The following is a 27,637-nucleotide window of genomic DNA, read 5'->3' as shown; positions in this document are numbered from 1 at the left end:
TCTGACAACTTAGCACAATAAATTAATTTTATAACTGTGTGGATCACATGATTTATAAATCATGTGGTCCATTTTTTTTTTTCTTATTATTTTTTAACATTTCAGTATGAATAACCACATATCTTCTTTTCCCAACACATGATTAAGAGATCTTTTCTTTTTTTTATTCTTGGTTAATAAAACTGAGCATCACATGTGTTGGTTAAAGAGAATTATATGCAGGTAATATACAATAATGCAATAAATGCTTCACTGCATAAAAAAGTTGATTTAATATTGTTGTTGTTTAGATCTTAATGACACAAGGCCAAATAAGACCAAGTGTCTTTCTACAATTAATTTGATAGAAAGCTTGTAACCAGTGTATCAAAGCATGATGGATGCTGGTATAGAGCTGTACAATGAAATCTCTTGCCAATCATAGGAGATACATTCCTGAAAAGACTGCATTTGGCAAAACCATGGTTGGAAAGAACACAGCAAACACAGTAAACTTAACATTTGATTCATGCAACATAAAAATAATAAGATCTAAATATTTTCATCATCTGTTCCAGTGTTTTACTTTCTTTACTCTTTTCACATATATTTCAGCACTTATTGAATATTCAGGGGCTATAATAAAGGGTAAAGTAAATGCTCTTCAAAGCATTACAGAAACAAGTACAAAACATGCCCAGGAAAAATAAATATTAGTCAAAAAAAGAGAAAATCTACAGAGAAGTGATGGCAACACATCCACACACACAACACTGTATATATACACTATTGATAAGTTCATCATTCAAAGAGTAGAGTGTAAACAAGTTCCATCCGTCTGCAATACTTATTAGACCTCTCCCCATGATCTATGAGGGGGAAAAGAAGCAATAATTGTCATGTTCTTTTGTTTAAGGAGGATGGACTGAACAACATATAAATAATAATAATAAACGGGGCACAGTGGCCCAGTGGTTACGACACTGGACTACCAGCCTGATGGACCCGGGTTCGAGTACTGCCTTGGCGGAAGCGAACATGGCTCCATCACGCTGGAAGACTGGTATAATAATAGTAATAAATTAGAATAATAATAAATAAATTAATAGTAATAAAAATTAATAAAATAAATAAACATCGTGAAAGTTGCTCCAAGGAACCTACCTATCCCAAGGTCAGAATGGCAGCTAAGGCAGATTGTGGAGCCATATGGCGTCACTCCTGAGAACTACCACAGGACATAAGCCGAAGCTAAACAGGTCCCCCCCATGGATGATGTCACAGAGAAGTATTAATCATACTGCATCGAGTGTGGTGCAGGATAAAGTCACTCGCATTCAGGCCTTAGACAGAGGGGTCGGTTCAAAAAATCAGAAACGGTCTCCCGAGGAAGACAGTGGAGCGAGTGGTGCTGTCCCCCGTATGGCTACCACAAGAGAAGGACAAGACCATCCAGCCCCACCAACTGGAAGTGCTTCCTGCGCAACTGACCACCCAGGAAGGGAGAAAACGCCAATGCATGAAGTGAAGCATCGAAATGAATACGTACATCATGCAAGCATACTACGAAATAATGAAGCTGGAGACCAATATGACAACTTACAGGGCAAGATTACATACCAAGTGGCTGGAACGATTCCTGGATATTCAAGTCACCGAACAGCGAATAGTGGACCAGAGAAGGACCATCGTCACGAAGAACCTGATAGCTCCTGCAATCTTGGAAAAAATCAAACAGGACGTGAGAGATCAACTAAAAAGGATAAAGAATATGGAACCAGAAGAGGAAGAACATACCACCGCCAAACCAGAGGAGGAAGAGCAAGAAGAAATACAACCCACAGCAGCTGAAGAGGAAACAGACGAGTTCATGATATCCAGAATAGAGGATGAGTGGAAGAAGGCCCTAACAGAATTCGAAGGAATAGACCCCACAAAAACTCATGTAATACCGAAGCAGAGGCCAAATAGAACTTTGTGGAGAGTCACAGACCACCTGAATTGGCACATAATACCGCATTACCTTGACAGCAATGGTGCAACACTGGAGGCCATCCACACAGCCATGTATTGTGCTGCGATAACAGCCAAGAGGATTAACTGGAGAGAAGCGAGGGACCAGCAGCAGCAGAAGATCCAAAAACTGAAGGAACCACCAGCTTGGGAAAGAAGACTTCAGCAGAAGATAGAAGAATTAAGAGTCAAGATAGGCCAATTGACCCAGTACCAATGGGACAATAGGAGTAAGAAATTAATTGGAAAAGTGAAGAGCATCCTCAAGAGAGAGCGTCCACAGCAAACATGAGATAAAAAAATCAGAGAATAGGAGAGTACTTGGACACATTGAAGCAGAACCTCCTTGCACTTAGCAAGAGACTACACTGATAAAAAGAGAGCTCCCAGAGGAAAATAAACAACCGAATCTTCGATGAGGACCAAAGAGGCTTCTACAGGAATCTTGGAGAAGACAGGAAAGAAGGGAATGGACCACCCAAGAAGGAGACAATTGAGGAGTTCTGGGGAAACATATGGAGCAGGGAAGTAAAATATAACAGCCAAGCGCCCTGGATAGAACTAGAACGCAAGAAAATCAAGGATGTACAAGAAAAGAGGGTGGGAGATTCAGGAAGAAGAAGTAAAACAGACGATCAAGAACTTTCACAGCTGGCAAACTCCAGAAATAGATAACGTCCCCAACTACTGGTACAAGAAGCTCACTTGCACACACAAGCACCTGGCAGAGCAGTTCACCCAAACCAGAGACAATCCCGAAGTTTCTCACTCAAGAAATCACGTATCTGAAGCCTAAAGATGAAGATACAAGAAACCCAGTGAAATGTAGGCCAATCACCTGCCTCCCAACGATGTACAAGATCCTGACCAGCTGCATAACCAGGATGATATCAGACCACTTGGAGAGCCAGGACATAATGGCCGAACAGCAGAAAGGATGCAAGCGCCTGAGCAAAGAATGCAAGGAGCAATTAACCATAGATGCTGTGGTTATGGAGCAAGCCTACAAGAAGCGCTGCAACATGCACACAGCCTACATCGATTACTGCAAGGCCTTCGACGTCGTGCCTCATAGCTGGCTAATAGAGGCGCTGAACATCTACAAAATGAATTAGATAGTGACAAACTTCCTAGGAGAAACTATGGCGAAATGGAGTACAACCATTAAGGTCGAAAACATCACAACCAGGCCAATCCCCCATCAGGAGAGGAATCTTTCAGGGAGATGCCCGAGCCCATTGTAGTTCAGTCTAGCACTTAACCTGCTATCCACCATGCTCAACAGTAGCAAGTACGGAATAACCTCAAAGAAGGAAGGAAGAACCTGTACACCCTCCCCCACGTGATGTACATAGATTGACATCAAGCTCTACATGGGAAGCGAGAAGCACCTCCAGCAACTACTCCAGATCACCGAAGAATTCAGCAATGATATTAGCATGGAATTTGGTCTAGACAAATGCAAGACCCACAGATTGCACCAGGGAAAATTAGTCAAGCAAAACTACCAGCTGCAGACTGGTAAAGAGATCGAAGCCATGGCAGAGGGAGAGGCCTAGAAAATACTTGGGGATGATGCAGGCTGAGCAGTTAGAGCACAAGGAAATTAAGGCCTGCCTGACCAAAAAATACCATCTGAGGCTTAGAAACCTGTTGAAAGCAAAGCTGAATGGAGGGAACACAGTTAAAGCCATAAACACCTATGCAGTCCCAGTATTAACATACTCCTTCGGGGTCACAGATTGGACTAACACTGAGCTGGAGAATATCACGAGAAAGACAAGGACAATGGTGACAGAGCCGCCAACACCACCCGAGATCTGCCGTGGAGAGACTGACAATTGCCCGGGAAGGAGGAGGAAGGGGCCTGATAGACTTCACTGAGCAACAGAAGACAGCGATAGTTAACCTGAAGGATTACTTCCAGAAACACACAGCAGCACTCCACCAGGCCATGAGGAAGATAGACAAGTGGTATACCCCACTCAACCTAAGCGAGGAGTCTTCCCCCAACCAGGAGGTACAAACGAAGCTAGAAAGATGGGCAAAGAAGACACTCCATGGCAGACACTACAATGATCTCCATCAGGATCACATAGATAAAACTGCTTCCAATGCATGGCTCAGAAGCAGGACGCTCTTTGTCGAGACTGAAGGATTCATGCTCGCCATCCAAGACCAGTAATCAACACTAGAAATTATAGAAAATACATCCCCAAGGAGCCCGGAGAGTTCGATGATACATGTCGACGATGCCACCTGGCCTCAGAAACGATCCAACACATCAAATACGCTTAAACTGAAGAAACTTCTTAAAAAAAAAAAACCTTTTCTCTCAAGGCTATAGTGAGTCTCAGGTGTGGGTATAGCATTTTTTTCTCATGATTGTTTGTCCTGCCAAACAGGTAAGCTGCTCTATCGTTATTGTTATTTGGTTTTTTGGAGCATTAGCAACTAATGCCATATTGCTCCGGGATATGCGGTGGTCATTCCCTGACCTTTCCGCATCCTCCGTATTTGGTGGTGATGGGCTCGAACCCCAGTCTAATCAAGAAGCGTGTGCTACGCACTGCTGCTCCTTCCCACCTGGCTACGGAGGCGCCCTCTGCTCTATCACATGCTTCTTTATACACATAATGTATGCTGATCTTGGTCTTGTATATCACTATATTTAGTTGTATAATAAATAATATGTTCATGACTCAGGTGACCTTTAACATATAAAGTTCTATATCACTCAAAAGGGAGGGAGAGAGAACTGTTAGCAAAAAATTGACTTTTCTTACTAATTTATACTTCAATTTCATCTATTATTTTGCCTACTTAATATGCTAATTATGCAGTTGGGCCATATCAGTGTTTTATTTCTTTTTAAAAAATTAAATGTTGCTATTTATTACATGAATTACTTAATTTAATTATGCTAAATAGTTATTAATCCTTTTCCAATCACTTACTTTTATCTTCATCACTGGGCACCTCCGTAGCCAGGTGGGAAGGAGCAGCAGTGCGTAGCACACACTTCTTGATTAGACCGGGGTTCGAGCCCGTCACCACCAAATACGGAGTATGCGGAACGGTCAAGGAATGACCACCGCATATCCCGGAGCAATATGGCCTTAGTTGCTAATGCTCCTAAAAACCAAATAACAACAATCTTCATCACTCTTAACATGATTTTTTTAGTTAGTTAATAATTTTGAACAACTCTTCCCACCCCACCCCAACTTGTTCTTTTAGTGCTTAAATTTTAACTTTTCTTTCCAGTCCTTCAAAAAATTTTAAAAATATATATATTTTAAAAATAACTGACAAGATTCTATATTATAAAACCAACTTTTGTTGTTTTTACAATACAGAATACAAAATATAATGATTTTCTTACTTGGTATATAATCACAAATGTAAATGATATACTTAAAATCAGTTCAACAACCATTATTTCTAAGTTTTTTTGTTTTTTTTTATCCCATAAGAAAGGGTTTTGAAATAATACTAAACTGTTTCTATTTAAAAATTTTCCAAAAATGTTGATGAATAGGAAATATATATATTTTGATTAATAACTGTTTAGCATAATTAAATTAAGCAATTCATAAAATAAATAGCAGAATTTCATTTCTAAAATTATATATCTGCACAGAAGGAAAATTCATTTTATATATGTTAGTTATACATTAAAATTTAGAAATACATATGTTGAATGATGATCATTCTTATACTTCCTAAATAAAGCAAGTAGCAATATGGAAAATTAATTTTAATATGTTAGTTTTATATTAAAATTTAGAAATACAGTAAACCCCCGCTATTCGCGGTATCTGTATTCGCGGTTTCGCGTATTCGCGATCGCCGATTTAATATAAAATGAAACCTAAAAAAATGTGAATTTTAAAACGCCGTGAATATTTTCCGCCATAAAAAACATGGGCGTGGCTAAAATTATCTTTCCCGGTCAAAACAGCGCTCTGTGGGCGGGGGGAGAGGGGTGAAAAAATCGCGAGCGTGGATGTTTCTCGCTAATCCTTGTTCAGTATGTGTTAGTCATGGAAGGTTTCGTCGTTTGATTTTAATTTATATGTTTATAAATTGAATAAATTTATCAATTTATAAATTGATATGCTTACAAAAATGATAATTCTACCGTTTTGCAGTGTAAAACAGACTTTTTCGAGTGCGTTAACGGAAGGAAGTGACTTTATTGTGGTCAAGTTCTTTCTAACCCCCTACAAAAATATGGCTACGAATAAAAAGAGAAATGTGAAAATATCAAAGAAGGTGATGACACTAGCGAATAAAATTGAGTTATTAGACGAAATTTCTAAAGGTGAAAGTGTCTCCTCAGTGGCAAAACATTATAAAATCAATGAGTCAACGGTACGATCAAACAAGAAATCGGAAGAAAAAATCTGCCGTAGTGTCCGTGAAACCGCGCTAATTGCTTCAAAAATTTGCTCTGTACTCGTGATGTTAAATAAAAAAAAATGGAAAACCTTTAAATCTGTGGATAGAAGACCAAATTCAAAACAAAATTCCGTTAAGTTCACTCATCATTCGTGAAAAGGCAAAACTTCTTTATCAACACTTTAGCGAAACTGGTGATAGCACTGGCGGGATGTTTTTTTTTTTGCTAGCAAAGGCACTGATTTGAAAGATTTGTTTGAAATTTCTAATAAATATTACATTTAATATTAAATTGTTTCTTATTTTCATTTCGATACCATATGCTTGCATTTCACTATGTACTGGCATGTACAGTCATATTATGAAGGTACATATAATACATACATAGACAAAATTTTAGACTAGTTTTTCTTATATATTTCATACTTTGGAACGGAACCCCTTTATTACTATGGGAGCCATAACTCAGTATTCGCGTTTTCGGTATTCGCGACATTTCTCAGGAACGTAACCTCCGCGAATAGCGAGGGTTTACTGTACATACAAATGATGATCATTCTTATACTTCCTAAATAATGCACGATGCAATTTTTAATGTTCTTACAGACATATCACAACTCACCGGAAATGGGTCTGGTCCTTCTTGAATCACAAAACCTTCAATTACATGTGTCAGGACATGTGGTTTTACAATTGCCTTTTGTGGATGTTTTTCTTTTATAGCTACAGCATCGGGAACAGGGATCTCATTATCTGGTATTTTATTTTCAGTAATTTCTTTGGTTTCTAGTACAGGAACTGCACTTTTTGTTTTCACCACTTGTTCATTATTGTTCACTTGTGTTATTGGAGGAGTTGCACATACATTTGTTGCTGTAGTTCCGACTGATACAAATTTTGGTGCCACGTTTTGAACAGGTTGCCCATTATCACGTTTTTGTATTTGCAAATGCTTAGTATCTGTAGCAGTAGCTTTACTTTGTGTAGCTGTGCTTTTCATTTCAGGTGTTGGTTTAGTCTGGTTAGCAGCATCTGCCTTTAGTTGCTGAGGAGGCTGTGTCTGGGTCTGAGTAGTTGCAGTCTGAAGAGAGAAATTTTGGCTATTAGCAGCTGGTAATGGAGATCGATTATTCTGTGTACGAGAACGCTGCTTTCCCTAAGCACACAAAAGAAAGTTATAATTAATTGTAAAAATACAAAAGATGAAAGAATTTTGAGAGAGAGAGAGAGAATAATAATTCTTTAACAGTAACTTTCAAAATAACCTGGCATAGTCACCTTTTACTTGAAATGTTTAGTATAATGTTTAATATATATGTAACATAGCTTTCTTCAAATTTTTTTTAAAGAGTATTTATTTTATATTTAATAAAATGCAGCATATATGTGCTATTTGAGTAGCATTTTAAATATGCAAGGCGTTCCAAAAGTCTGACAAAAAAATAAAAAAATAAAATTCAATTACTAGTCTCAGAGGATATGGTTTTTATAATGATACTCTACAACTTATGGGATTTTTTATGGAATCAAAACATTTAGTTCTAAATATCACTAGAAATGGAATACTGTTATACAAAGTAAAGTTAAGGGGGTGTAATTACATTAAAAGGTATATGTCAGTTATGTATTTTATGTTAATCATCGTGATACCTTTGTCCAAACAAGCTGTGCTGATTAAGATGTCAAGAATTCTGTGAATACAAGAATTCTAAGTCTATGACATTTGCTTTACAAAAGTTTCATTCTGAAAATATACAAGGTGGAACTGGACCAATATCACTGTCTTGGTTGTTGTTGTTGTAGGGTTTTAGGTGCATCAGTGACTTTGATTATTTTGTGCTATATCTGTACAAGTGTATATGTTCATGGGCTGATATGTTTGTGCAGGCTGAAAAACCCAGAATAACTCACAGAAAACACTCTACTCCAACTGTTCATATTTCGTGGATATAACTCGGTTGTGAAAGAACATATTGATGAATTGGTTACATCATTAATGGATGAAACAGCCAGTGCCCATGCAGTTTCACATCAGTGAGGTGTTCCAAGAGTGACAGCAAGCACTAAGGAATGTGTTACATGATATCTTTATAAAATCTGTGATGTGCAGCAATTACTGCAACAAAATTATCAAAACAAGAAGTTGTGATTCACTCACCAAGTGGGCCTTTGCAAACAATAAGGGTGAAAGCTGGTTGTTCAATGTGTTTTGGATGGATGAAGCTCAATACTTACTAAATGGGATGAACATGTATAAATGCCATGTACAGATAGCTCTCATGTCTACATTGAATCTGCTTTGCAGGCACCAAAGGTAATGATGGCATAGTGTGATTTTAATGCATCATTCATCATCAACTTAGTTTTTTTTTTTTTTTTTTTTGAGGACTGTTCTGCCACTGGTGTGAAATCTTGCAATGGAGTTTTCTCCTGGTCAGCATGTCACAATCTTTTTTGAAAGGTTGATCATAAAAAGTTGCCTTCAGGAAAGGAACACAGCCAACTCCAAAACATTCATGTACAATAGTGTACCACCTCATATTGCATGCCCAGTAAAATAATTGCTTATGTCAACCTCTAATGTAGACATTCCACTTGTCAGGCATTGTACATTCATATGACTGGTTCCCTAGATTCCCAGGTTTGACACCAGGCAATTTTTGTTTTATGAAGCCACCTCATGCCTCGTGTACATAGGTAGTCCAACATTCTACCATTATTGAAAGTGCTATATAATGAGAAGTTGCAGCAATTTCATTGGATATGTTATTTTTCCATGACTGAGGTAATACCACACCTACACTGAGTACTGGAATATGGTGGTGATGGACACAGCATTGGTAGTAGTAGCTGCAGTAAATTTATTATGAAACAGATGTCTCTCTAACATCATTTTACCTCCTCCGATGACATGTAAAGTTAAATAAAGTTTTGATTCCATAAAAAAAACACATAATTTGTAGAGTATTAATATAAAAACATATTCCTCTTCTGCAACCAAATAGGTCTCCCTAAAAAATTTAAAATTTTTTTGCCTGACTATTGGGACACCCTTGAATAACAAAACTGTGCATATATGCGAAATATATAAATAGTGCACATGCATTTGTATTTGGAAGTCTTGCATTGTCATTATCAATTACTTTCATGCCTTTCTGAGCTGCACTGTCTAAAAATTAATTTAAATGTGTAGAGACATGCTTGATTTACCTGTTTTAAGTCAAGTTTTCTGTAAATAAGATACCAATATATTAATTATATTTAATGATCAATATACTAATATATTAAAGAAACACATTTTAGAGGTCTTAAAATGGTAAGTTAAACGGTATTCCAATATTTATGAGGAATGGTTTGATACAATTTTAAACTGGAAAAAAACATTGCTAAACTGTCAGAAACAATTTGTACGGTTTATAAGTTTTTTACATGTATAGTAAAGCATCAATTATCAGGAATAATTAATGTCACTCTCTTCTGGATAATCAAACGTAAGGCAAGATTAAATAAATTCTGTTATAATGTATTAAGTTAAAAGAAAAAGACTTTAAATAGCGTGAAAAAAAATTTATTTAATTTAAAAAATAATAATAATAACTTATACATAAAAATTCACACATTTACATATGTATGCATATTCGGATGGGTATTTTACTGCAAATTTTATGTGGAAAAAAATTTTAAATAATTTTTTAAAATAATATTTGATCGTTTTTTGTGACTTTTTTTTGCTGCTAAATCTCTCAAGTTCCTTAACAATATTAATTTGGTTATATCACATTCTTCCTGGTTTTCTGCTCATTTTAGTGCTGTTTCTAATGCCGTAACAGCTTTGCTACTCGTTGGCTTTGGATTTTCATTGATGGGAACATCCTCTTCTTCACTATAATTCCCAGAAGTTTCTTCTTTAAAGTGAGCAGAGACGATGTTGTTGTCTGGTAACATCTGAAACCCTTGATCGGGGGCATCTGATCAAGCCATTCATCAGCCTTTTTCATCACAATCCTCACATCCAGGAATGATGGAAAGAATTTTAACAAATTCTTCCTTCGGGAGTGAATTTGGTCAAATATTTCACTACATGTTGTTCCTGAATCAGCCTCTGGCCAAAGTTTTCGCCAACCACGAGCAAGTGTTAGTTCAGAAACATCATGCCTCAGCAATCATAAAAACTGATTCCAAAATGTTCAAATTTTTATAAAACAAAATGATACCTTCCGAATCTCTGTCAGAAAGAAGCAAACATTGTAATAACCCTTTTCTGTAAAACCTTTTAAAAGTCTCAATAATGCCTTGGTCTAAAGGCTGAATGAGAGAAGTCGTGTTTGGTAGGAAAAATAAAACTTGAAAATTTGGATCAATGCTGTTAATGTCATTCTCACATGGATGGGAAGGTGCATTATCTAATAGAAGCAAAATTTTGCCAGTTATTTTGTGGTTTTCTGTCTTTTTTTAACTTCAGGAATAAAAAAATTTATAAACCAGTCTCGGAAAACAGAAACATTCATCCAGGCATTTTTCTGATTTTTATACGAAACAGTAAAATTAGAAAGATTTTTAAATGCTCTAAGTTTTCCTGACTTACTGATAACGAACACAGACAATCTGTGCATCCTGGTAGCATATGCACACATATGCAATTGTAGCTCGCTCTTTTCTCGTCTTAAAACTTGGTGCAGACATTTTTCTTTTAGTGGCTAGGGTTTTTCTTGGTGATGCTTTCCATAATAAGCCCATCTCATCAACATTATAAGTGTTTTCTTTCTCATAATTTGCTAACTGAAGAAAACTTACTTTTAAAGGACACCACTGCCAATTCGTCTGCAGAAAGTTTCTCGCCTTGAATATCTAGTTCACATATACTGTCTCGATTTCAGCCAACCCGTGCTTGCCTTAAAATCTTTACTACCTCTTAATTTTCAATTAAAATGTAATGCTTTTTCACATAACATTGGTCCAGACACTGGCTCACCTAAACTTTGCTTCTGAAGAAACCACAAATAAAGTGAACTCTCTAAAGTGGCATTTTCAGGTTTTGACATCATCTTTTTTCTGCTGGATCCTCCTTCACTATCCATAGTTGACACAAATTCTGATATAGCATTGAATTTTTCTTGATGTCATAAATTGTTGAAGTCCCCACATTAAACTCTGGTGAGATTTCCTAAATTTTCACCTTTTCTAATTTGATTAATAATTTCTGTTTTTTGTTACAATGTTCAAACTATGCATTTTCTTTAAGTTGACATTTTATCATAAAAAACTGAGAAAAATAATAAATCACACTGTTTCAGGCTGATACTATTCTTAGCGAATCCAGAACTAAACTAAACCTACAGTAATATGATATGAAGAGAACAAAATACAGTATGGTGGACTCCCCCCCCCCCGTAGTAACCGCCGCTGATTGTGATCACGTTTCCTAATTGAATTTTAATTCTATTAAATGGCAATTCTAATAAGCGAAAATAGGAGGAATATCATCACAGGCTATAAAAGTAAAGATCACAAATTTACACCCAAAAACTCACAGAATTCCAGCTATCAGTATTATCGCAAATGCAATAAGATAGAGTTTACTACCTGTTTATAATAGATTGCACTAACAGAAAAGCTCAATAGACCAGAAAATGAAAATTGTTTTTATTGTTTTATGGTTGTGACCTCAAGAAATGTTCTTTAGAAAAATATCAAAAATATCAAATTCAAAACTGATTGTATGTCATGGAAAATTGGATTCACGGAAGCGAATGACCAGAATCACTCATCACTCATGGTTTCGGAGAAAATCCATTAGTCCTAATCCAACATTTCACCAAATACGTGATGTTAAAAATATAAAGAAATACTCTAATAACATAATGCTGCAGAATAGTTAACTGAGTTGTCATCATTGCAACACCAGGGTTTTTTTTTTTTTTTTTTTTTTTTTTTTTGTTAGTTGTTGGTGCATCAGCTTCTGTGGCCATAATGCACCTCCCAAAGTTTTTGCATTTTTAACTCTGATCCAAGTCAGAGGCGGGATTCCAACCCGCGAACTTTGGGTTGCCAGGCAGCTGGCTAGCCCGGTCGGTGAAACACCAGGGTACTTGCCTATACCCACTGAAACGGTCCCATATGGGTGATGGTATCCCTGAGAATAAGTAACAATAGTCTTCTCCTATGGTGAGGCATTACTTATTTGAGATAGTGCAATATCATGGCAACCCGTTGTGAAGGTATTCACAATATGAGATAAATTTAACGATGCCAATTTATAACTACTTAAGTAGTTGGCTACGCACAGAAATGATGCAATTGCACTAACTTGTACGTCTTGTAACATAATAAACATTTGTCTCAAATACTATCGTTAATAAAAAAAAATCAGCCTTTTAAATTATTCCGGATAACTGATGTTCCAAATAACTGACTTCCAGATATCAGATGTTCTACTGTACAAAGGTTACTAGGAAAGTTTTGCAATACAGCTTTGTTTATTTAATTTTTTCAAAGTAATTTCCTCTACATTCAATACACCTCTCCATCCTCCGAAACCAATCTTTAAACCAGTTCTGCCAAGTTTCACTAGGGAGTAAAGCACACTCGTTGTCCCAAGCCCATAGAAGGTCCTCATCACTGGAAAACCGCCTCCCTTTTAGCTTTATTTTCACATGCGGGAACAGTGCAAAGTCACAGGGAGCAAGGTCTGGACTGTAGGGAGGGTGCTCGAGAAGTTTCAGTCCTGTCGTGGTCAAATATTCGGTGCAGGCTTTGGCGCGGTTAGCTGGAGCATTATCGTGATGGAGGTACCAGGTGTCCATTCTTGACTTTGGCCGCAGGTTCTTCATAGATCCAATGACTTTAGGCAGGCATTGTTCAGTATACCACTTAGCTGTGACTGTCTTCTGCGTGTCCAAAACGACACGTTCCACAATTCCACTCGATTTGAAAAATACAGCTATCATTTTCTTTTTTACAGATCGGGATTTTCTGACAATTACGGGTGTGTCGTCATCATCAAAGACCCAAACTTTGTTTTGAGCCTTGGTCGGCAGATCGTAATAGTACAGCCAAGTCTCGTCACCTGTCACGATGTTGTTCACATACCGATTGTCCCTTATCAAACTTTTTTAACATCTCCCGGCACCAAGTCACACGTCGTGTCATCTGCTCTTCAGTCAGTTGATGCGGCACCCAGAGAGAACAAAGTTTCTTCACGTGCAAATGATCTTGCAGAATCGAACGAATTGCTGGTGCATTTAGGCCCAAAGTATCCTCTATCTGTTGGTAGGTCACTTGCCTGTTTTTGTCAAGCATTTTCCTCACAGCAGTAACGTTTTCCTCCGTAACTGACGTTCGTGGCCTTCCCGGCCTCTCAGAATCCTCCAGAGTGAAATTTCCCCTTTGGAATTCTCTATACCACCTGAATATCGTTGTACGATGTGGACAATCATCATCTAGTGCAAGAGTCATTTCTTCTAAGCACTGGTCTATGGTTAAACCACGCACGAAATTATACCGCAAAACTGTCCTTATCTCATTTCGTGACCACGATGCCATCGCAAGCACTTTACACTCTCACTACTAATGAATAACTGAGCCCATTGACTTGGCGCGGCGGCTACTATGCACGTATGAACATGTCTCAACATGCAGCAACAAGCAGCTTCCTGTGATTCATTGTTGCGTCATATTGCAAAACTTTCCTAGTACCCTTTGTATATCTAAAAAAACAATTGACTATAAATTAGTGTAGCCTTAGTATCAAAGAGGATCACATCATTAGGCTGTTTTCAGTTTGGCAAACTACATAATGTTGTTATTGAATTTAAAAGAATGACCTAGAGCAGTGGTTCCCAAACTACTGAGATCTATAGTCCCCTTTAAAAATGAAAAAAAAGTTTGCGGACCCCCTATATATATATATATATGTTTATCTATGTGTGTATATATATATATATATGTATGAACACCTGGTTTTCTGAAAAGAAAATTCAAAGTTTTATGTTTAAAACAACTCAACTTTATTCTTATTTTTACATAAATATATAATAACTTTATGAATCATCAATTTGCTATACATACAACGAATAATTTGATCAGTTCTAGAGGGTTGTTTCGCGGACCCCCCTGGAACTGGTCTACGGGCCCCAGGGGTCTGTAGACTCCAGTTTGGGAACCACTGATCTAGAGAACCACTTAGCAATGTGTTTAATAAATTGCATTTTGCAAAAAATATATATTATTCTATTTCTGTTAGGAATTCAGATTTTTTTAAAATTCTCACCTGTTGTCGTGTTGGCACAACACTGGACTGTGTAGTAGTAGATGTTGGTACAGTCGTTTGGGTTGCAACAGAACTGGCAGGACGTACCTCAAGAGACAAAGGACATTAAGTTATGTATTTTTATTCATTATTTCAATGCCATGTATTTAAAGTTACATTAAATATCTTTATATTTAAAATTTTAATAAAAGAGATTTTCTTTCTCATTATTTTGCTCCTAATAATAAACCATAACTTTCTGTTAACAAAATATTAAATCCCAGAGGGGGCGGGAAACTGCAACCATTATCAACCCACTGCAGGATGGAAGCCTCCTCAACAATTCATGCTGAGGGAAATGGACCATAATCTGCCACGCTGGTCCAGTGTGGGTTGGCAGATCGACTGTATTTAGCAGTCAGGGGCTTGAACCCCGGTCTACTCAAAGAGCGTGTGCTACTGCACTCTTGCTCATGACCACTCGGCTACAGAGAAGGAAACACAAACTTAAAGAAAGAAAACACTGTTTGAAAACTGTGAACATCGCAGGTTCCACATACAGCCATGTTAAAAATCTGGTTAAAGAGAAGTTATATACTTAAAGCTAATAGCAAGAATTCATACTAGTTTTTATGCTAAGTAAGATTTAAAGAATTAGGAAATCGTGATTTTTAAATTTTAGGGGAATGGTTTTTTTTCAAAAGAACATTTGTAACTAGGTTTAAAATTTCAATGTTCAATCAGGGAAAAAGAGTAATTAGAAAATAAATTAGTAATATGCCATAATACTTGCATATTATTATTTAGGTGATGATCACACATAAATGAAAGAGAGAAAGTAACTGAAAATTTAGTGATATCGATTACTATTGCTACAAAGGGATTACTATTACTACGCTTTAAAAAAAGTTTTAAATCTTTTTAGGTATAGCACCCAGTATCGCAGCATAAAAAAGGTTGGAATCTACAGCTGGGTCTTATAAATTTCATTAGTCGCATACTTGACCACATATTGTACAAATTAAACACAAAGTATTCCCCTCCCTGCACCTCTCATCCAATTTTGGAATGAGATGATATGAATCCACAATACAGTTAGTCTATTTGTATAAGCCTGACTGTCATCTTTTTGATTACACTTGTTACCCAAGACCACAGCCAACTGTGGTCTTCACATGAACAATAGTTCATCCTTTTTTTTTGCGGTGGGGGTGGATGAATTCAAATGTACAATATGCATTTGAATCCACACACCATCACAAAAAAAAAAAAAAAAACCCAGACCTATTGCTGACAAATCACTGTTATATCCGATGTTATAAAACATCAAAGTTGAAGACTCCACTTGCCAGTGGATGACAGTACTGGAATATAAAATGAATTTTTTTATTATGTAATAACAATATTATTCATCATCACAACACATCTCTGATGATTATTCCTTCTTTCTCATGATGTTCTAAAATTAATTATAAACACTACATTTTTTGTGAAGGCACTGCGCATGCATACAAAAAGTACACTTGTAAAGATTTAATAATGATAAAACTATGCTATCAACTGGTGGATGACTCTCATCAACCGGAGCAATACCACCACTTTGCTTACTGGAGGCTTGAAGTTTAGTCTCCATGTTTAGTCTCCAGAGCTAAGTTCCGGTCAACCCTTCCCCATCTCTTCCATCATGCAGTGACTAATGACTTTTCAGATTATGATGGACATCATGGTGAGATCCAATCTTCCTTACATTTCGAAGGTACAGCTCTAAAACAGTGTTTGCAGGATGGCCGCTAGTAGGGACACTGGACTTAACCTATAAAGCTCTACTCTGCCAGAGAGTGACTGGAGGGAGTCCGAGTAGTGTGTATGGGGGGGGGGCATTGTCGAGGCCACATTATGTCAAGGATCTGGGTATATTCTTACCATGCCATATCCAAAAATTTCATTACTTCATACTGCATTCCCTCCACTTTTTCTTACTATTGAATACACCATGAATTGTCAACTAATAGACTAAGCTTATCTGTGAAAAGGTCTAAACCTCCCAAACACTTCCTAGTTCATTTCACAAATATGCAGGGTCTCAATTCTAATCTCAGTGATGTCCATTTCTACTTGCAGTCTGCCAAATCCCCATGTACTTTTTATGACAGAATCTCAGTTATTGTTGATTCAACTACTGCTCATCTCAGTTGCCCAAATTATTCGCTGTATGATTCCTTTCACCTCAAAGGTGGTACTTGTGCCTATGTCCATTCTGATATTCCCTGTCAGAGACTTGGCAATTTGGAATCTCCTCTTTTTGATCTTCTCCGGCTTAAAATCTCTCTACCTCATTGTGTCAAATTCATCTGTTGTCTTTACCGTTCTGCCATCTCCACTAATCACTTGGAGCTATTTGTCTTCCTCTCTTTGCAACTTGACTTTCTCCAGTCACTTTCCTAATAGTGAGGTAATTTTCCTTGGTGATTTTAACGTTCACAACTCCAGCTGGCTTCCATTTTCTAGTCACACTGACCCAGCTGGTCGAGATGCTGAGGCTTTTACAATTACTAATGACCTTGCACAGATTATTCATTTACCTACAAGAATACCGGACAATCCAAATCATACAGCCAACATGTTTGATCTTTTTCTCACAAACAACCCTTCTAAGTACACGGTCAAATGAGTGGTCCTTTAAGCACCTCGGAACACAACTTGGTGATTGTCTCTTCTCCACTGGAGCCTTTATTTCATGGCTATTCCCAACCTCGTGTTGGGAATAGCCTTGAGATTTCTTTTCTTCTTTTTCTTAGTTGGATTACTGTTTCAAAATTTCTGATGTCAACGTTTGCTCAGATCGTGTCAGTGAAATTATTCTTGTAGGAATGGAATCCTTTATTCCATATTCTACTTTGAAACCTTGTCCTTTATCTAAACCTTGGTTTTCCAATAAATGTGCTAAGGCTGTTCAAGAGAAGAATGTTGCATATCGTAATTGGCTTGTTTTCAATTCTTCAGTTTCATTTTCTGCCTACACTACAAAGGAGGTTAGGCAGGCGAAGGCAGATTACGATAAATCTTTGGCAAAGGATGCTAAGAAAAACAGCAAGGATTTCTTTACTTATATAAACTCTAAAAGGAAGGGGGTGAATCAGATTGGTCCACTTGATATCGATAGTATGACAGTTGATGATCCTGCTCAGATAGCAAAAAAACTGATTGAGTATTTTGCATCTACATTCACACATGAGTTATTAAGGATTGAAAATGCCAGAAGTTTATCAAATTGTAGCAGGGTGCTTAATGATTTTGTAATAACTGAGAGAAAAGTGGAGGAGAAATTGTTGGAGTTAAACATAAGAAAGGCAACTAGGGTGGATGGGAATTATCCAGTTATATTAAAGGAGGCAGCAAAGGAAGTAAGAAAACCCTTAGCCATAATTATGAGAGTATCCTAGGACTGGAGATGTGCAAATGTATCCCCAATTCACAAAGGGGGATCAAAAGGTGGCACGAGTAATTACAGACCAGTTAGTTTAACTTCTGTTCGGGGAATATAATGGTTAAATATACTGGTTAAACATGCATTGCAGGATCATCTACACAAGACTGCAGCAATAATTCAGACACTGCATGGTTTTGTTAAGTTAAAGTCTTGTCTGACAAATTTGATTGGATATTATGATGTGGATACAAAGGAACTGGATGCAAAAAATAATTTTGATATCATATACTTGGATTTCAGGAAAGCTTTTGACTGTTGTGCATGGAACACTACTGTACAAATTGGAGCAGAATGGCATTAAGGGTAAGTTGCTACAATGAATAAAAGGATGGTTGAGTGGGAAAAGACAGAGGGTGGTAATCAATGGGTGCTGCTCTTCGTGGACTAATGTTATTAGTGGAATCCCACAGGGTTCAACGTTGGGTCCACTGTTGTTTTGTATATTTATCAATGATATTGATGAAGGTATATCAGGCTTAGTGTCAAAGTTTTCAGATAATACAAAGGTTTGCAGGGTTGTTAATGACAGTAATGGCAGTTTGCTACTGCAATAGGATCTAGAAAATTTGGGCAGATGGGCTGAGAAGTAGCAACTAAAGTTTAACATTGACAAATGCAAAGTACTGCATATGGATAGAAGTAACCCCAGAGGAACATACCAACTGTGTACTACTACACTTAGGGTGGTAGAAAATGAAAAAGACCTGGGAGTAATTGTGCAGTCAGATATGAAGTTTTCTGAGCAATGGAGACAGGCTGCCAGAGCAGGTCATAGGGTTTTGTCAATGATATACAGGAATTTTGCTAGCAGGGAAAAGGAGGTGATTGTCCTTCTGTATAAGGAAATGGTCAGGCCATGCCTTGAGTAATGTGTACAGGTGTGGAGGCCTCATTTTAGGAAGGATATAGATTTGCTTGAGCATGTACAGAGAAGGGCAACAAGATTAGTGAGGGGGAATGAAGGGATCCTCTTACCAAGAGAGGCTTAAGTTCCGCAAATTGCAACGGCTGGAGACTAGGCACCTGCGAGGTGATCTGATTGAGGTGTATAAGGCCTTGAATGGGTTGAGTACACTGAATTCTGATGGGATTCTTCCACTTGTTCAGATTACGAACCTAAGGGGGCATAAATTGAAATTGAGGAAAGACAGCTGTAGAATAGATGTGCGGAAATTTGCCTTTAGCCAGAGGGTGGTTAATTGCTGGAACAAACTTCCTTCTGTCAGTGTGGAAGTTGATAGGTTAAATAAATTTAAGGAGGAACTGGACAAACATTTAGAGGGAATGGTTGTGTGAATTTTTTTTTTTTTTTTTTTCGGCTGATGCTACATACTCTTGCTTTCTTGCTGTTGTTTGTTTGTTATTTGGTTTTTAGGAGCATTAGCAACTAAGGGCATATTGTTCCGTGAATATGCGGTAGTCATTCCTGAGCTTTCCGCATCCTCCGTATTTGGTGGTGACGGACTCTAACCCCGGTCTAATCAAGAAGCGTGTGCTATGCACTGCTGCTCCTTCCCACCTGACTACGAAGGCGCCTTTACTTTTTTCTTTCTTGCATCACATGCTACGATTACTATTACTATTACCAACGCTCGGAACATTTGTAAAGCAGTTATTAATCAGTCCAAACTAGATTTTGAATAGGCTAAGAGTAGAAAACTTGCTTCTTGCCCTAATGGTAGCCGAGCATTCTGGTCTCTTGCCAAAACTATTGGCCGCAACTTTTGCTCATCTCTGCTCCTACCTCTGTCAAAACCAGATGGTTCTGTTGTCACTTCAGCCAAGGATAAAGCTGACCTGCTAGCATTACATTCTTCTTCCAACTCATGTGTTAATGATCTTGGTAAAACACCTCCAACCATTCCCAACATTTCTCCATTCTCTCTATTCAATGCTTCCTGTGGTCTTCCTTAAAAAGGACATCAGAAGGATTTTGACGAATCTTGATGCCAAGAAATCTCCAGGTCCTGATGGTATTTCTCCACTTTTTCTGAAAACCTGTTCTTACTCCTGTTCTTTGCCACCTTGTTTCACTTTCTTATTCCAAATGTATTTTTCCTTCTGCTTGGAAAATTGCTCATATCCATCCAGTTCCTAAAAAGGGTGACAAATCCCTTCCATCCAATTATTGTGCCATTGCAATTACTTCTACTCTTTCTAAAGTAATGAAGAACTCAATTAACCACCAATTCTTAAACTACCTAGAAACCTTCCGCCTGATCAACGATTGCCAGTATGGATTCCATCAGTGTCAATCCACTGGTGATATTCTGGCTTATGTTACCCATTTATGGACAAATTCAATGATTAAGTTTGGTGAAACACAAGCAGTTGCTCTTGACATCTCAGAGGCTTTCGATCATGTTTGGCATAAAGGTCTTCTAAACAAGCTTCCATCTTATGGTTTGCCAACTGTTTTCTGTAATTGGTTATCCAGTTTTCTCTCTGATCGCTCACTGAGGGTGATGGTTCTCTGTCTTCTAACTTCTCCACTAATGCTGGTGTCCAAGGTTCAGTTCTTTCCCCCACTCTTTTCCTCTTGTATATTAATGACCTTCTTCCATTGACTGGAAATCCTATCCATAGTTTTGCCGATGATAGCACATTGCATTCCACTTTCTGTTTTGAGAAACCTTGCCCTGCTCAATCAGCTTCAACTTCTCGAATATTCACTACCAATTCATTAAATGCCAATTTCCAGGTAATTCTCCAGTGGGGCAAAGACAACTTAGTTGATTTCAATCCTTCTAAAACTCAGTCTTGTCTTATATCTCACAAAAAGGATTCTTCTGCTCCTATGCTTAACTTTGGTGACACTCCAATTTCTAGGCAAAACGATATATCTCTTTTGGGGATTACCCTGACTTCTAATCTCTCTCTTGGCACAAGCACATTACAAATATTGCTTTCTCTGCATCTAAAAAACTTGGTTTTCCCTTTTGTTCTCGGCATTACTTTTCTTCCAAACAGCTGTTCACTCTGAACAAATCGCAAATCTGCCCTACCATGCAGTATTGTTTCCACATCTGGGGAAATGCCCCCAAAATCTCTCTCAAGCTTCTAGATTCCATTCAGAAGAGGGCAGTTAGGTTAATCATTGACTCATTCCTAACAGAGTTTCTCCACTTGCTCTCTCATAGACGTACTGTTTCTGCTGCATGCCATTTCTAGAGATACTTCCGTGGGCACTGTTCTTCTGAATTGGCTTCTATAATTCCCGCTCTCTCTTTCAAAACAGTCTGAACATGTGCCACCACCAGCCAGCATCCATTACTGTCCAACTTCAAACTCACAGAACCAACTTAACTGCCGTTTTTCTGGAACAACCTTCCTTCATATGTATTTCCTGAAAATTACAGAATATCAACAAATTCAACAGTTTAATGTCAACAAATATCTTCTTTCGTCTTTTCAACCTCCAACCCAAGCACGGTACTAAGTACTATAGGTTCTAATACCTCTCGTGTTTGGGGTTTTCATGGAAAAAAAAAAAAACTAAACTAAACCTGTATCCTTGTTAGAAAAATTCCTGTACATCATTGACAACACCCCATGAGCTTTCCTGGCAGCCTGTCTGCACTGCTCAGAGAACTTCATATCTGGTTACACAATAACCTCCAGTTCTTTTTCATTTTCTACTCCTCTGAGTATAGTACCAATCAGTTGGTACATTAATCTTGGATTACTCCCACCCCTATGCAGTACCTTTCATTTGTCAATGTTAAACTTCAATTGCTATTCAATAGTCCATCTGCCCAATTTTTCTAAATCTTGTTGCAGTAGTATATCTTGATTACTGTCATTAATCGCCTAGTTAATGACGCATGACCTCAACTTCTAGTAATATATCTATAATGCAGATGTTTTGTATTATAGATATTTTACTGTGGAAGTCAAGAAGCTATATTTCATAGTAGAGTATCGTGAATGGAGAGAGAAAAAGAAACTACATTAGTTACTATGTTGAAAGCTCTTAAAGCCAAGTGGCCCAGACAGATCTAGTGTTTACAGACTCATTCTGACAACTCTAATTTGAGAGATGTAAAAACTGAATCATTATTATGTGCAGATGACATGGTGCTGTTGTAAAGCAGTCTGCAAGATCTTCAAGTATTTCTGAATAAAACAACTAAAAGATTGCAGATAATTTGCAAATTATCTGCAATCTTTAAAACTAGTTACCCTAGAAACAAAAGTTATTTGCATAACAAAAGCTTTTTACAAAACAAGTTATATAGAAAGGTAGCGGTACATAATATAGTATCTCCTTTCCCATCCTTTCTACAGAACAAAAGTTATGTTGAACGTGATAATTAATTTAAAAAACAACTCAAATCATGACATTATTCCAGAAATGTTTAAATCTTTATGATGTATTAAAAAATAACAGTGACAGATTTAAACTGTGAAGACTGTCTGGAAATAGAAAATATTAAGGTTTTTTAACGGCAAAAATTGAGTGTTTCAGAGGTACTACATTTCATCAATTCACACAACTTACATAACACATCACCCAACCTATGGGTCACATAACAGTACTGCAAATACTGTTAACCATACTGGTAACTGCTGCAAGCTGTGAGAGAGGTTTTACTACATTAAAATTGATAAAAACATATTTTCATTCAAGTATGTAATAGGAATGACTAAATTCTTTTGTCCACTGAAAACGCTATCGTAGCAACATTGAATTTTGATGAAGCAATTTATACATTTGCTGATTTTAAAGCAAGAAGGAAGTGTTGTACTCATTGCTAAAAATTAAAAATATTGTTTCTTTAAACATTTATGTATTTAATTTCATGGTGACATAATAGCAGTATAGTTGTACTTTTATAATATAATAACAAGTGATCTAATGTAATCCTTGTATGTAATGATGTAATACAGCTTAAAGAAAACATTAGCAATACAATATCATGTAATAACATAATAATGTATATAATATAATAAAGCAGTTGCACTCTTTAGGTCCCTAAAAGACTGTTTTTATTAATAAAGTATTACTATTGTTATGCCGTACATTACATTATATTAGCTCCTTCCATGAATTTTTATTATTTAATGTTTTTAAAATATATTCTACTACAATTATATCTGAATTGTAAGATCGTTCTCCTGTACTTCTATTTATTTATTTTTATGTTTAATTAAATATAAAAATTAAATACACAATATAAAATCAATATTACAGGGGAAAGTCCTTCTTCAAAATGATTAACAAATTAATAACAAATAACAAATTAATCCATACTGGGTAACAGAAATAAAAACCAATCACATTTATAAACAGAGGGAAAATATAACAAAAAACCTTATCTGATTACTTCTATATAATTTTTGCATCAAAGATGGATTTTTGCATCACGAATCAATATTGAAGGGCAACTGAAAAATTTTCCCTAGGGCACCAAGAAAAATTGGGCCTGCCACAGATATGACAAGGCAATTGCATGAAAAGGGGACAGGGAATGAATGTTCATCTTATTATGAAAAATTAAATGAGGTATGATTTTCTTCTCTTTACTGTAGAGAACGTGAAAATAGCAGGGTAGTCTGTTATGCCTTTCATCAAAATTCTTTGTTGTATTTTAGCTGAATTTAAAACTTTTGCAGTTCTTCATAAAATCCTGTCATACGCTTTTTTTTTTTCCGATATTCATGCAAGGCTAGTAACTAAAACATTGAAACAGGAATACTTTGCATAATGTGGACTGAATTTTATATAGTACCCTAAAATGCAGTGATGGGATTCACATTTAACACAGCTCTCCACCAAACAGTTAAGCCTCCAGAAACTTAGAGACTGTTCTCTTCAACTTGGTGCTCATAGTTTTCTTTAGTATATTTTGTTACCATTTTTATTAATTATTGCACAAATCTTTGTATAACAATTAATATACAGTATGGTATGCAAACTATGCTAATTATCACACAAATTTTTGATTATAGTACTTGATTAATTTGTTAATAATTGTGCCACATACTACTTGTTAGAATTTGTAAAATGTTATTTTTGATTCTTCTAAAACCCATATGCTTAGATAATAAAAAAAATATTCAATAAAAATACAGTATGTATTGTAACTGTGCTTATGAAAAAAATAGCAAATTTTTTTATTTTAATCTTTCCTTTTGGGGAATAATTTATAAGTAGTGATAAAAAACAATAAAACAAAAGTATCCTATTTTTAAGTGGTGAAAGGTTCTCACTATGTATGACAGAAAGACAATATTATCATCAGCACGATAATTATTAAAATATCTTTTATTCAAATTTTTATATAATTCATAGCTCTCACAAAATGTATAATAATAAATTATCTACATACCAGGTATAACACTTGTAACTTAAATTATAGGTGAATGATGCTAAAGATCACCATTCTTGCTTTTTTTTAGCATTTATATTTTATTTATCAGTATCACTGCACTATTTTATTTCATAGGATTTAAATCAGCAGTATTGCTATTTATGCAGTAAATATTTTTAATTACACACATATGACATCAATATATATAAAAACATTAAGAATTTCTCATTAATCAAGCAAGTCATTATACTGAAGCAGTCAAGCACAGAAATTTATTTCTGTTTTATCTTCAAAACTAACTATTCAGAATAGGGATCTTTATTTTCCCAGATTTAAATTAATATATGTAAAATAATTGGGAAAAGATCTGCATGTAATTACAAATTATATTATTACTTTAATAATAATAATAATAAGGGGCACGATTAGTCCAGTCGTTATGACATCAGACCATCAATATCATGGAACTGGGCTCAAATCCCATTTCAGAGGGGAAAAAAAATTCGCAGAAAAGAGAAAAAAAAAAAAAAAAACCCTCCAAAAGTCACTTCATTGAACCTACCTCCCCCAAAAGTTGAAGTGATGGCTAAGGCACAGACTAGCACCATCTGGTGTCACTCCCAAAACTACCACCACTGGATGTCAAAGCTAAACAGGTACACAGCTGGACAAAGATGAGAAGTAGAAATACTGAATATACTGCATCCAGTGTGTAGTGTGGTGCAGGGTAAAGTCACTTGCACTCAGGCCTTAGGCAGAGGGGTCAGTTCAAAAAGTCGGAGAGAGTCTCCATGGATGACAGCAGGGTGACTGGTACTGTCTCCCGAATGGCTGAAGGGCAAGACCATCCAGCACAACCGACTGGAAGTGCTTCCTGTGCAACCATGCTTGTGACCACCCAGGAGGGAATAAGAAACCAATGCATGAAGTGGAGCATCGAAATGAATATGTTCATCACACAAGCATACTACAAAGTAACAAAGCTAATGACAGACATGATAATGTACAGGACGAAACTACATACCAAGTGGTTGGAACGATTCCCAACTGTTCAGGTGACCGAACAGCGAATAGCAGACTAGAGATGGACCATCATCAAGAAGAACCTGATAGCTCCTGCAATCTTGGAAAAAAATCAAGCAGGATGTGAGTGACCAATTATGAACAACAACGAATATGGACACAATGGAACAAGAACTGGAGGAGGAACAGCAAGTAAAAGAGCTACAACCCAGAGCAGGCAAAGAAGAAACAGATTCTTCTTCTATTCTGGTTATTGCGATCTCGCAATATTCAGAATAAAAGAATAAGCCATCCAGAGAACACTTACATGGAACTCCAGAAAGGCCATGATCCTGAAAACCCGTAGGGTAGTAAGCAAGTTCTTCAACCAACAGTGATAACAACAACAACAACAATAATTGGACATAACAAACCACTCTATGCACTTGGGACTAGTACCCATCATGGGGTGGAAAAACCCCATAAAGGAGAAAAAGGGGGTTTTTTTTATAATAATAATGAGCATGATTAGCTCAGTGGTTATGATGCTGGCCATCCACTATCATTAACCCTGGTTCAAATCCCACTGCAAAGGAAAAAAAATAAATAAAAAATTGAGGTCAGAAAAAAAAAAATCATGAAAGTCATTTCATCGGACCTACCTTCCCCAAGGTAGAAGTGATGGCTGGGGCAGAGAGCAACACCATCCTTCCATAATTACCACTTGTCACTAGATGCAATAGCCAAAGCAGAAGTCCACCACAATAGCTGGATGAAGAGAAGTAGAAATATTGAACATACTACATTGAGCATGACATAGGATAAAGTCACTCATGTTCAGGCCTTAGGCAGAGGAGTTGGTTCAAAAAGTCGGAGACAGTCTCCCATGGATGACAGTGAAACAAGTAGAACTCTTTCCCCATATGGCTACCACAACTGAAGGGCAAGACCACCCAGCTTAACCATCTGGAAGTGTTTCCTGCACAACTACTCAAGTGACCACTTAGGAAGGAAAAAGAAGCCAATGCATGAAGTGGAGCATTGAAATGAATACATTCATCATGCGAGCATATAACGAAGTAACTAAGCCAGATGTTGTTGTTGTTTGGTTTTCAGGAGCATTAGCAACTAAGGCCATATTGCTCCGGGAATATGCGGTGGTCATTCCCTGACCTTTCCGCATCCTCTGTATTTGGTGAACTAAGCTAGAGACAGACATGACAATGTACAGGAGAAAACTATAATAATAATTATTATTATTTTTCTATTTGTACTCTTGGATGGCGAAATCATGACTCAAACCAGAGCAGCAAAGCAAAAGGCTCAAGCTAATGGGAGTGCTGTGGCTCAGAGGAGAACTGAGGAGGGCAGTTGCCCTCTGAATCACAGCTTTTAAAATGCACTACTTGCTTGATGTTTCTGGAGCAGTGGGGTACAGGACATGATACTGCCATGGGGGATGTCTTTGTTTGTGCGCGATGCAAGGAGTGTAAGGAAATCAGGCGACAACTCAGCGTTGTTATGGGCCTATATGAGAGCTTGAAGGACAGGGTGGATGCCCTCGAAGGATTAAAAGTGAGAGCCCATCAATCTCTCAGCTGCCCACACCAATGCTAGAGCTTTCACTTGGTCATCGTGCAACACAGCGGCAGCCCCCAAGGCAGAATGCGCTGGTCCCAAAGGAACTAGTAGTTGTTGGTGACTCTATTGTCAGGGAAACGGGGACACATGCTTTGTAAAAAGGATAGATGGAACAGGACCAGAGTATGTCTGCCAGGGGCAAAGGTTGATGACGTTGTAGAGCAGATATCATCTTTTAAGGGCACAAAAGGTGATATAGTTGTACACGTTGGCACTAATGATATTAAGAGTAGGAGACCGGCGGAATTACTTAACAAGTACAGGTCACTGTTGAAAAAAAAGCCGTGAATTAGGGTTGAATTTGAAAGTGTCTGCAATTCTGCCCAGACACGATAGGAGGGAGTATATGATGAGAGCCCTGTCGAGCAATTCGGCACTGGAAAGATTGTGCAGAACTCAAGGGGTAGAATTTTTTTCAGCCTGATCTGTACTTGTTAACAGGAGAGACTGCTTCTACAGGGATGGGATACACTTAAATAGAAAGGGTGCAAGAATGTTTGCTGATGCTATAGAGGCAGTGTTAGGTGGGTCGGAAAACTGCTAGAT

At 37.2% G+C, this 27,637-nt stretch overlaps 1 protein-coding gene across 1 annotated transcript in view; it reads right to left on the bottom strand.

Annotated features, from left to right (window-relative positions):
- LOC150085297 (uncharacterized) overlaps positions 1-27,637 on the bottom strand; it is a 139,569-nt gene that overhangs the window by 49,396 nt on the left and 62,536 nt on the right. The window contains exons 6-7 of the mRNA XM_090374517.1: positions 14,666-14,752; positions 7,019-7,552 (exon numbers count right to left, since the gene is read on the bottom strand). Coding sequence (XP_090230643.1) covers positions 7,019-7,552; positions 14,666-14,752 — 621 coding nt within the window. The remainder of the gene's footprint in view (positions 1-7,018; positions 7,553-14,665; positions 14,753-27,637) is intronic.

The sequence above is a fragment of the Mastigoproctus giganteus genome, chromosome 5 (assembly GCF_048544385.1).
Source record: "Mastigoproctus giganteus isolate SK-2022 chromosome 5, ASM4854438v1, whole genome shotgun sequence".
Lineage (NCBI taxonomy): Eukaryota > Metazoa > Arthropoda > Arachnida > Uropygi > Thelyphonidae > Mastigoproctus > Mastigoproctus giganteus.
The sequence above is the reverse complement of the archived record's forward strand: the minus strand, read 5'-3'. Positions and strand labels throughout refer to the sequence as shown.